The following is a 12,013-nucleotide window of genomic DNA, read 5'->3' on the forward strand; positions in this document are numbered from 1 at the left end:
TTCCAAAGGAATCCAGAGGAAATCCAGGCTGAGCTCTGTGCTGGGCACGTTGGTGGAATAATAATAAATAAACAGAGCCATGAACAAACACTTTGGGGAAGAGCCCATTCAGCATCCCTAATGAGAAGCCAGACTTTCCAAATCAAACTCTTATCTTGTAGAGTCTCCTGAAGAAATCAAAGAGCACAGAGATGAGAGGAAGCATCTTTTTGATATAAACCCATTTGGATTCCCAGAGGATATTTAACAAGATCTCAACACAGATTTGGAGGAAAGTCCATATATAAAGCCTTGCTGATAAAACAGGCAGGTGGGGGAGAATCCCTAATTCTGTCGGTGGAGGGAAGGCTCTGGGAAGCTCCAAGATGTGTTGGTAGGCTGAGTCATGCAGCACAGCCCCAGCCATCCCTGGCAGGGAGGGGCAGCAGCAGTGCCTGCCATGAGCAGTGCACGCCATCCTCCATCCCTGCAGGAGGGTCTGCACTGCTGCTGCTGCTGCATTCACCCATTTCCCTCCCAACTCCATCACTCCAGGCTCTGTCTCCATGTGCTGCCAGGCCTGCTGAGGGGGAAGCTGTTCTAGTGAAAAACTACAGGCTCCACTCCCAAACAAAAATACTTTGTTCTTTGGTTCATCCAGAACGGTGATTAACAACGCAGCCCTGCACCTCTGATCTCACTTCAGTACTGACTGAAGCACAGCTCTTTTCCTGCATCAAAGCAAGGCTTGGGATCCTGCATTTACACTGCCTCTGGAGACACAGCACAGGACAGACAAATTTACAGCTGCTCATGAACACTTTTGGGTTTGGAGTTCCACAATAAATATCCCAGGGTGGGACCCAGGGCAGGATCCAACAGTGCAGGATCCCAGGGCAGGAAGCAGAGCAGGATCCCAGCCCAGGGAACAGACACATCCCGAGCCTGCTGTGAATTAAGCTCAGAGAGAACTCAGCCCTGTAAGAAGTGACTGCAGCTCATCCCCACTGCCCATCAATCACAAACCCAATCACCTCAAGCCCACGCTGATATGGCCACAATAACTCCTGGGTTGGACACATCATGCAAATGCAAATTGTTCTGAACCACATCCACTGACTCCAAGCTTCTTAATTTTATATTAAAAAAAAAACACACCTCCTTCAAGGTGTTTTAATTTTAGGCTGTGGGCACATAAAATTACCCTGATGCAAATTCATGAGGATTAGGCCAAGATAATAAAAACTGCATATTTAAGTACAAGGGAGTGTGCTGGAAATCCCAAATTGACGTTACAGGCAGCAGCTTAACCTGGTTAACACAGGCCAGGAGAAAACATTACTGATAAAATTATTAGTCATTGCTAACTTGAAAAATATTCATTACAGTGAGGACAAACTATAACTTCGAGACGCTTTAATTTAAATACTGAACGAAGGCAAAGGGAGACTCCTGCCAGTCTGAGGCAATCCTCTGCAGATATCTGGGTGTATTCTAAACCCCCCTCCATCTCCCCCGTGCTGATTCCCTCTGGAGCTGCTGGTGCCAGCACAGGAAGGTGGCAGGAGCCAGCTCTGAGCCTGGCACATCCCCTCCTGTGCCTGCAGCCAGCAGTGGGGACTTTACCTTCCCTCTGCAGTCTCTGACCTTGCTTTCAAGTCCAATGTGAAATGAATTCCAAAGTACCTAATCCTCACTGTGCAGCTCAGGATCCAATAACACTTCCAAAAAAAACGCCTCGGAGCAGTTTGTTCATGAGAACTGATGTTGACAGGGAAGACAAAAATCAGGACAACCAACCTTGAGTTGCAGCTACAACACATCCACAAGACAGGTGTGTTCCTCAGCAGTTACAAGCTGCTTCACACTGCAGGTTTGTGCCAAAGTTCACAGAAATTCCACCCACCAGCCTCCTGTGTTTGGTACAAATCCTTCCCTCTCTGCTCAAATAACCATTCTGAGAGGGCTGTGTAAATAATTGCTTGCTTTTAAACAGAAGGAATGGTAAAAGAATTCAAATTTGCTTCTCATATGGCAGATCTGCACCCTCAGCCTGGTCACAGCTCGATGGGTCCCATCACAGGGTGCCCTAACTGGATTTTAGGAACACCCCAGGTCACATCTTTCAAACCTGCTTAGTCAAACAACCTAACTCCTAAGCAGCAGTGTCAGCTCCATTCCTTCTCTAGAACCTCAGTTTTATGAACTCTTTAAAGGCTCTGCACCTTCCTGGCTGTTAAACAGAAACCTGAACCTTACTGGGAGCCCAGTTCAGGCTGCAGGAGCACAAACTGGTAACCAGTTTGGTTCTGAACCAGTACAAACTGGTGAATTCTCAGACTGGCTGTCCTTACACCCTGTCCTAAGTGCATTGTGTTCCAGGGAGGAGCTGCAAGGCTGGAGCCCTGCAGGGCAAGAACTTCATCTTCTCAATCCTAAATAATTGTTTAGTAATTTCAGTGCTCCTCTGATTGCAAAGTAATTGCTTAATGAAGCAATTTTCTGATTAAAAACACCTTAATGAGTCAGGAGAAGGAAAGCCAATCATCCCAAGGCTTATGCCTTGTTAATCTCCACAGGAAAGGAGTTCAAACCAAAGCACTCAGGATTTCCTCATTCTGCCTTAGAGAGGAGCAGCAATATAAATAAAAATGTGAATAATTTCCTCTTTATCTCTGAGTTTTGCACAGAACTGGTGGTGTTTGTTAGCAGGGAGCTCCCAATGCCTGTGCCAGTGTCCAGCCCTGCACCCCTGAATCCCTGCCCAGCGGATCCAGGTGCATTTAGTGGGCACAGAGCCCCAGGGCGCTGCCAGGGGATCTGCAGGGGGCTCCTCCCTGTCCCCCATCCCTGGCACTCTGCGCTCCCCCCCAGCACAAAGCCAAGGTGCTTTTAAATAGGTCACCCAGAGCTGGGTGGTAATTACAGAAACACGTTAATCAGCTTTGCCAGGCAGAGCTGCTTTGCTCTCCAAGAGCCTTTTCCTGTCAGCTCTTTCTTCCCATCTCTGACAAGCTGACATCAATGGTCACAGAAAGCACCCTCAAAAGCACAAACCTTCCTCCCTGCCAATTCTGGCCCCATTCTGATGGCAGAGCACAAACCAAAACAGGCATGAAGGATGAAACGTGGGAAGTGAAGTTATTGCCAGAGGTGTGGAGGGGAAGGCAAGGCCTTTGAGAGGAGTTCAGATGCTGGGTGATCCCCTCCTTCCAGCACATCCAGCCCACAGAGCTCCAGCCTGCAGCAGGTGCAGAGACCCACAGGATTTCAGATTTCCCCATTCAAGTGACTCTGCAAGTTGGCTGACTTGGCTCCAGAGTGGCTGCAGAGCATGGCCAGCTCAGCTCCCAGCACCACTGCCTGCTCCCTGCAGTTCTGAACACATTCCCCACTGCACTCCCTGCCTCCAACTACTTTCTGCCTTTTTGTGACTCATTTTTCCAGGAGAATCTCTGAAAAATCAGTATTAAGTACACCACTGCTGCAAATTCACAGTTTCCACTTTCAGTGCTGTGTTAAAGATTTATCAGTTTGGGGGTTTTTTTCTCACTATCAAAAGCATTCAAACATGAGCTGTAGCCAGAGCTGCAGCCCTGAGCTCCTCCCTGGCACAGCCAATTCCCAAACCCTCAGTTATCCCTGCTCCAGGGGCCCTGCCAGGTACAGCTGCTCCCAGAGCAGGCAGGAGGAGCCCCAGGTGAGGACTCATTGCTCCTCATTTTCTCCATATTCCCGAGGCATTAAAAAGTGAGTTCATCACTTGGAACCTGAAATCTGTGCTTTCCTGGCCCAGTGCTTCCAGAGGGGTTTTCAGTGAGGCAGTGACACTCTGACCACGACAGGTTTTCAGACAGAAGGACAGCAATAATTGGGTTTCACAATTAGACAATTAGACTTGTTGACTCCACTTCTGTGGCAGACTATTTTTTTCCCCCTGAATAAAAGCCCTGCTGGTTTATGCTGAAGACAGTTGATCTTTAACAAGACAGCAAAGGATTGATACAGCAGAATTTTGCAGAGCCTGAAATAGCTGCCAAATTCAAGAGGCTGTTGGGAAATAAAAACCAACAAACATAGTCCTCTAAGGAAAACCTGGTTTTGTTAAACAAGGTCACACTGTCTTTTTGGTTTTTTCCTTCCTATTCATTTTCCTCTTGCATGTTCCTACATCTGCAGATATCTCCTGCTGGAGACCAAAACCAGTTTTTCCATGCTCCCCTTCGGAATTCTACGGTATTTCTTCTGCAGGAGCAATTAGTATTTGCTGTTGTTTTAAAAGAAAAACTCTACAGAAATAAAGGAAAAGTATGACTCACTGAGAGACCAATAATTAGGTCATGTGTTCAATTAGTTTTCATGCTTAAGTAGTTACTCTTTAGGAAATGCTCCCCCTTTGATGTGCAGCAGCAACTTCCCAATTAATTAGGCAGAAAAAAGCAATGAAGGAATGAAACCTCAGACACCGAATCAAAGCCCAGAGATCTCTAATGAGGGGAACAACAGCATCAACAACAGACAACATGCACTAAAAGGTAGAGCCTTTCAATGATCCACTTCAAGTATCTCGGCTGTACTTCCTTTGAAATGAAGAGAAAACTGTTGGGAAGCAGACTAGAAGAGAGGGAGAAGCAGCCTGTTTGATCAGAAAATCACTGTTTCCTTGAAGGCCTGCCACAAAAGAGATAATTTATCCATATTGTGGGAGATGTGCCCCCAGAGACCAGCACTCCCTGGTGCAGACAGGAGGCAGCACACACGGGTGAGACTGGATCAGACAGCAGTGGGAAAGCCCTTTCCTCACAAGCTGCCCAAGGAGCCACGTTCCAGCTGCAGGCATTCCCAAACACCAGCTCTTGCTTTCAACCACCCTTCCCAAAGGCTTCCTAAAAGTTTATTTAATCTTGTCTTCTAGATTTCCCCAGTCCCTTCCCCACGCAGGATTTCCATCCCCCTTCACGGCTCAGAGATCTCCCTCACCCCAGGGATGCCCATTCAGGTATAATCCATTCAGCTCTAATGAAATCAGCTCCTTCCAGGAGAGAATTAACACAGCCCCAACGACTCTCTTAGAGAAAAAGGAGGAAATTGAGAGAAGAAACAGGGAGGCAAAACCGTAGCAGTTGAATTAAAAAATCAATACTGTAATTGACTTTGTTTTATGCAGGCAAGTGGGTGTAAGGGGGATGTGGAGGCTCAGTCCCTTGGCCTCGCTGGTGTGGGCTGGTGCAGAGGGAGTGCTGATGGCAAATCACTGCTTTGGGGGCAATCTTACAGAGCTACAGACCCCTGACCTCCATTCAGCTGCTTCCCAGAGGATGTAAAACCCCTCATTGCACAGGAGAGGTGCCCTGCAGCCAGAAGGTCTCTGCACACAAGACCCCAGTGCAGCAGCTCAGCTGGAGCCATGCAGGAGCTGTGTCTGCATCCTCACCTCTCCTAGGAATGTTATGAACTGCACATTTTGGCCTGGCTGGCAGCACTGGGAAAGCTCAACAGAGATTAAAGGAGAAAAGCAGCTGGTGCAGGAGTGCCACAGGGATCTGTGCACCACTGAAATCCCAACAGAAGCAGCAAAATGATGGAGTGAAGGAGGAAAAACTCCTGGGAGTGTTCTGGTCAGTGTGGAGTTAAAGGGAGAACCTGGCCAAAAGCCAGACCTAACCAAGAGAGAAAAAAAATCTATAATTTCATGCAAATTTAATAAGCATATGGTCCAGACTACTTCATAGCAGGTCCTGAATTATGTAAACTGTGCCTCATCCAAGGCCAGCCTTTGGCTGCATGCACACCCACAGGGATGGAGGCACAGGGCCCTGGGCTGGCTGGGCACGAGATGGGCAGCAGGGGAACAGGGGAGCAGAGCCAGGCAGCAAATCCATGCCTGGCTCAGGGACCAGGGCACACAGGGGCTTCACACACAGCCTGCAGGGTGCAGGAACTCAGTGCCCCAGCCAGCAGAACCCCTCCATGCTCCCCAGCCCCACTGCCAGAATGGGGCTTGCAGAGCAGTAATTCCTGCTCATAAAAATCCCCACGAGCTCCTGCATGCCATAAACCATCCCACTGCAGCAGCGCTGGCAGCTCACAGCCCGGTTTGCAAAGGCTCTTGACTCTTCAGCTAAAGCAAGTCCCTGCTTTGCAGTGGCACAAGGTGCAGTGCTGCCAAGAAATCTGAATTTACACCCCAACAAAAAGGAAATATTTGCTGCTCCCTGCCAGCACAGCAAAGCTGGGCCCTGGCTGGGCACCTGCTACAGAGCTGCACCTCACACAGGCAGGGCTCTGCAGAGGGTTGGCACCAGATAAATCCCATTTCAACATGATCAATTCCTTATTTAAATATTTCTAATAGAGAGCTGCACCTCTCACAGGTAGGGGTACTGAAGGGGGTCAGCACCAGATAAATCCCATTGCAAAATGATCAATTCCTTACCTAAATATTTTAAATACAGGGTACACCTCCCACAGGCAGGGTTCTGCAGGGGCACTGAAGGGGGTCAGCAGCTGAGAAATCCCACTCCAACATGATCAATTCCTTATTTAAATATTTTAAATACAGAGCTACACCTCCCACAGGGCTACTGAATGGGGTCAGCACCAGATAAACCCCATTCCAACATGATCAATTCCTTACCTGAACATTTCAAACACAGAGCATGTGAGCAGCATCCCACAGAAACTCCAGTTCTTTTATTCTGGGCAATTCTGCCTCCTTTCCTGGTGCTGCCAGCAGCAGCCCCAGCTCCTGCAGCCCTTCCCTCATTCCCTCATTCCCTCCCCAGCAGGTCCCAGGGAAGGTTTCCCCTCTCCCAGGCATTACCAGCCCTGTGCTCTTCACTTTCACTCCCTTCTCTCCCTCCATCCTCAGCTGCTTAAGCAGCCCCTTTGATCCCTGTAATTGAGCCTCTTTCCAGATTACCCTCAGCTTTAACCCTTCCCTGCCCAGTAAAGCTTAAGCCCCAAGCCCAAGGGGGTGTTAGTTGTTATTGTAGAGCTGTCTCAGTTTTCCTTCCACTTTTTCACCAGCATCTCAATTAAATGTGCACTGAATTGCAAGAACTCTGCACTTGTTCAGGGAAGTCTTTATCAAGACAGATCGAGCCCACAGCTCTGTCATCTCCTACCCTCTCCCCCAGTACAATCTTCATTTGAGAACTGCATGAAATGACTGAATATTGCTTAACTGCAGGATTTTGCAGAGGAAACAACAGCTGAAGTGGTTTCTACTCCCGCAGCACACAAATTTATGTAGCTACACAACAATAAAGCAAAGTCTTAAATTTAATCAGAACAAATACTTCAAGCAATGGCAAGCTGATAAATTATTTAGAAAGGGGCTCAATAAGACCTGGAAAGAAATATCCATCAGCTGTGCAGCCTGGGAGCTTCCAGAAACAAGGAATTTTCATGTTTTACCCCTCGTGCAGATTTCTTACAGAAAAGCTGTTTGCACTGAGCAAAAAGGGGATGTTTGAACAGAAGGACTGGCTGGCAGCAGTGCCACAGGACTGGTCACACAGCGGGCACCACTGCCACCATCCATGGCAGCACTCAGCACCCCCGTGCATTCCCAACAAGGAGCTGATGGCAGCAGCTCCAGCTGGGAATAGCAGCTGTTTCAGAAGATTGTTATGATTTGCTCTTTTCTCCAGACTGCCTGGTTTCCCCCAAACTGTCTTCCTTCCATCCACTCCTCAACCATTCCAAGCCCCCAAGAAACAGACCAAAGTGGATGTATTAGTATTTATATGAAAGCTCTAGGAAATTCAATAATGCTGCTATTGTTTTATTGCAGATGGCACACCAACTTCTCTTTATTACTGCAGAAAGCTCCAGAGCCCTGTGGAGTGCAATAAAGCAGGACGTGTTTGGCTTTGCAATGTGTCAGGGCTGTGCCTTCCTGCAGGAAGCAGGAACCAGCCCAGCTCTGGGATTGCCTCCACCAGGCCCACGCAGGGAGCCTGCTGCTCCTGAGCTGGCCTCCTCCCCAGCCACAACACACAAAACACGGCTTGTCTGCACCTCTGCTCCAACATGCTTTTCCTCCTCTTTGATTCCAGGCGCTTTTTGAATTTTCTGCTAAATTCTCGGGCTGCTGAGATTTGAAAATTGTCAATGTGCCACAAGGAGAAACACAAAAAGGAAATTCTCTTGTCTTAGCTGTACACGAATATCTGCCATAAAAGCTCCAAGACACAAATACCCATGGAAACCCTTGGAAACAAACCCCCAGGCTGGGTGGAGGAGAGCCCCCAGGCAGGGCAGCCCCAGCAGCAGCCCACACTCACCCTGGGCTGCCAGTTCTCATACTGCTTCTGCAGGTTGGCCCCGATGGTCTCCAGAGCTTTCTGAGGCCCCATGGACAGAGGATCTGGGAACAGAACACACAGCAGCACTCAGGGATGTTTCCATGCAGGTTCCTCTCATCATCAAACTCACTAACACCTTGCTCCTCCTGGAATTTACTCCCAAAACTTATCCCCAAATTCCTCAGCCCAACAAAAATCCAGCTCCATTACAGACTGTCACATGTGGAAGATTTCTCTCACTGAGGTGCTGAACACAATTTTGTTTTGAAAGACAGGAGAGGCACTGCATTTGTTTCTTTTAATAATGAAATAAGGTTTCTATTGTAAATAATGACAAGAGCTCAAATTGGTTAAATATTTGATGACAAACATTTTCTGTTGATGAATGCAAAATCCTGCTTCATTTACTTCCTTTGCTTCCTTTGCAGAGATTGTGTGCCATTTGTAATATTTAAGAAGTTAATTTTATTGCTAGATAATTACCACAATCCATACATAGCAATACAATTCCAGGCCATGTGCTTTATTCAAACACCATGGACATGTAATTAAACAATTAACAAGTTTTCTTTGTAAAAAAACCCCTACAAGCTAATATTTTCCCATTTAATATCAATTATTTTAAAAGCACTAAACCAGATCAGTGAAGGGTTTTTTTTTCCCAGTTCTTGCAAACATACTTTTGTTAGAAACAAAATGTAATGGAGCAGGATGAAGGCAGGATTTTGAGTTATTTTTCTTTACTGAATAAAAGCTGCACGTGGAAGGAGCAGCAGGAACTGCACGTGGCTCTGCTCTGAGGCCATTTGTCACCAGGGGTGACCCCAGCTCAGGTGTGAACTGCAGCAACTGCACCCAGAGAGCTCCCAGCCCCTGCACATGTGGCACAGACATCTCTGCACCTCCCTGCTCCTCACACTGACGGCACAAAAACATCAGATATTTCCCCAATTACCTTTCTCAGAGATTTCAAGTTGGTTGGAAGTGGAAAGAGCACTTGTGTACACAAACAAACTGAAAATTTAATTACAAAACTGCGTTCAAAATTCTCTTTGCTAATGATAGGCACTAATGACTTTATTTAAATGCCTCTGCAATGCTCCTCTGCTCGTGTATCAATGAGACATCAGGGCTGTGCTCTGCTCTCAGGCACCTGCTTGTGCCTGCTCAGGGCTTCCAGCAGCATTTCAGGTTAAAAACCTGAGGTGCTGTGATTCACAAGGCAGGTGAGAAAGGGTAGAAAACCTGCTGGAAGTTTGTGAAGAGGTTCTGTTTGTGCAGTGATCACTTTGCCCCTGGGGCTGTCAGAGCCCTGGATGTGCTGGAGGCTGAGCACTCCCAGCTCCTACAGAAAAATCTTCTGTACACAAGATATTTCCTTCTAATATTACTTGAGAATTGTCTCATCTTGATAATTAGACTTTTTTCTCCAAAACCAAGGGAACTTTTATTTTCTTCACAAAAAACCTACGAATTGAGTGCAATGCTGCATGAAAGCAGCAAACCCAGGTGTTGAACTGCTGGCAAAACATCCTTGGGAACAATTCCAGGTCTCCTGAACGATTCCAATTAAAACAGGCCCAGAGCAGCCAGCTCAAGGTGTTTCACAGAGCTCACTGCTCTGCTGGCTGAGGCAGGGAAGGGGCACGGAAAGCTCTGCAGATCCCAGCTCTGAGATTTCCTTCAGGTATTTATAAATCTAAAACAATTACAAGCGAGCAAAGCAGCTCATTAACAGCTGTTTTCCTCCATGGTATCTCATTTCAGAGCACAGCAGGAGAGATGACCCACGGCAGCAGGTGGAGCTGGACTCTTCATTAACCCAGAGAAAAAGCACATCCCACATCTCCTTGTGCTCAGCCCAGTTTCAAGCCCTGGCAATGCAGGATTTTGGGCTGGATTCTGTGTCGGGGGGAGCAGGGGAGCCTGGGGCTCCGGGCACTCACCAATCCAGCACTCCAGGCGGGCACAGGGAGTTGTTTTCACCACGTCTGGGGGGTCCACGCCCACGTTGAGGCACAAAACTAAGGCAACACTGACAGTCTTCATCTGCAAAGACAAGAGCACACACAGCCTTAGAGCAGAGAGCAGCCCCGGGCCCCACACTGCACCCTCCCACAACTTGTGCAGGGCTCCAGCCAACCTCTCCTACCTGCTCCGGCACATGGACTATTTAAAGCAAGGCCTGACTGATGAGATTGTTCATTTTTTTATTAGAACAGTACTTAGACTCCATGTTACTATTTTTGTTGTTATTTCCAGAGCCCATTCTTCTCTTTCTGAGCGTGGAAATGGATCCCAGTGAACTTCTGCTACTCATCTTAAATTAGCCATTGTCCAGCTGAAACACATTATTAAAACATGAGGCAGTGCTATTCAGGGCCCCTGACCAATATTATAATGCAGTGTGTGATCTCTAATATTGAAACTAAAGGAATTACAATGGAAAAACCCCAAGTGACAAACAAAACCATGAAAAAAATTAAACAAACAAACCAAAACAAAGATATTTAGTGCATTTTTTTATTTTGTTTTCTTCACGTGTTGTGTTTTCTTGGAGAGCCCCATAAGGAGGAATCCTGGCTCCAGCTGCTGTTCCACATGGGCTTATCCCACCCAGGCACCCCAAATGTACCAACCCAAACCCACCCAGCCCCAACTGAGACCCAAAACCTGCATTAAACCAATGACAATGACCTTGGCCAGCTAAAAATACTGGAAATTATAATTTCACATCTTTATGGGCTTTTCCTAGACTCCCTCATGCCAACACCCAAGCCAGAGGAGGAAAGCAGAAGCAGTGCTGAGGCTCCCAGTGATTCCAGGCATTCAGGGCTTGCCTGCAGCAAGGCCACCCACATCCCCACCTCCCTAGGGTGCTCCATGCAATCCTCAACAGCAGGGGAAGAAAATCCCAAATTTCACACTTAGGGAAAACCCTAGAGCCACATAAATGTGTAATTTATCCAGAAACTGGAGCAGCCAGACACCATTCACAGGCTCTAGACCAGGACAGAAATCCTGCAGCGTTTCCTCACTCCCATGGCCGTGATGGGAGCATGGAATAAAAAACCAGCAAGAACTGTGGTTTGTGGCCTCATCCCAAGCCCTGCTCTGGCTAACAAACCCTGCAGTCCTGGAGGAGCTCCTCGTGCCAGGAATCACCCAGCACTCTGCAGCAAGGGTTGGAAACAGGAATTCCCTCATCAGGATGTGCCCATGGATGGGGTGGGAGCCCAGAGCTGCAGTTCAGCACCCAGGACATGGAAACAGGAATTCCCTGATCAGGATGTGCCCATGGATGGGTGGATGCCCAGAGCTGCAGCTCAGCACTCAGGACATGTCCCTTAGAGCACTTTGTCACCATTAGGGACACCCCAGAAAAAGCAGAGCCAGGAGCAGCTGCAAGGAGCAGCCCAGCCCTGCAGACCCTGACTGCCCTGAGCAGCTCATAGTGCCATGGAGCACCCAAAACCACCCAAAAGCAGCACCCAAACCCCTGTGGGCACTGCACAGCCCCTGCCCTGCCCTGGGGACACCTCCCCAAGCAGCCCAGGCACTGGCAGCCCCCAGGGAAGCCAGGGAGCTGCAGGGTAGCAGGGCATGAACACTGCCAGAGCCATCCACGCTGCCACACACACACTCAGCACCCCAGGGAAACACAGAAAACTACACACAAAATGACTTATTAGACCTGGAAACACATAAATCACTCCAGCAAG

General features: G+C 48.0%; 1 protein-coding gene across 3 annotated transcripts in view; it reads right to left on the bottom strand.

The window, feature by feature from the left end:
• Nucleotides 1-12,013, bottom strand: part of RPTOR (regulatory associated protein of MTOR complex 1) — a 98,649-nt gene that overhangs the window by 77,365 nt on the left and 9,271 nt on the right. For all 3 annotated transcript variants that reach the window (XR_012583295.1, XM_074555337.1, XM_074555336.1), the window contains exons 2-3: nt 10,238-10,340; nt 8,271-8,353 (exon numbers count right to left, since the gene is read on the bottom strand). Coding sequence is in view for 2 of the 3 variants with exons in the window: in XM_074555337.1 (XP_074411438.1) it covers nt 8,271-8,353; nt 10,238-10,340 (186 nt within the window). In the remaining variant the exon portion in view is untranslated. The remainder of the gene's footprint in view (nt 1-8,270; nt 8,354-10,237; nt 10,341-12,013) is intronic.

The sequence above is a fragment of the Zonotrichia albicollis genome, chromosome 19 (assembly GCF_047830755.1).
Source record: "Zonotrichia albicollis isolate bZonAlb1 chromosome 19, bZonAlb1.hap1, whole genome shotgun sequence".
NCBI lineage: Eukaryota > Metazoa > Chordata > Aves > Passeriformes > Passerellidae > Zonotrichia > Zonotrichia albicollis.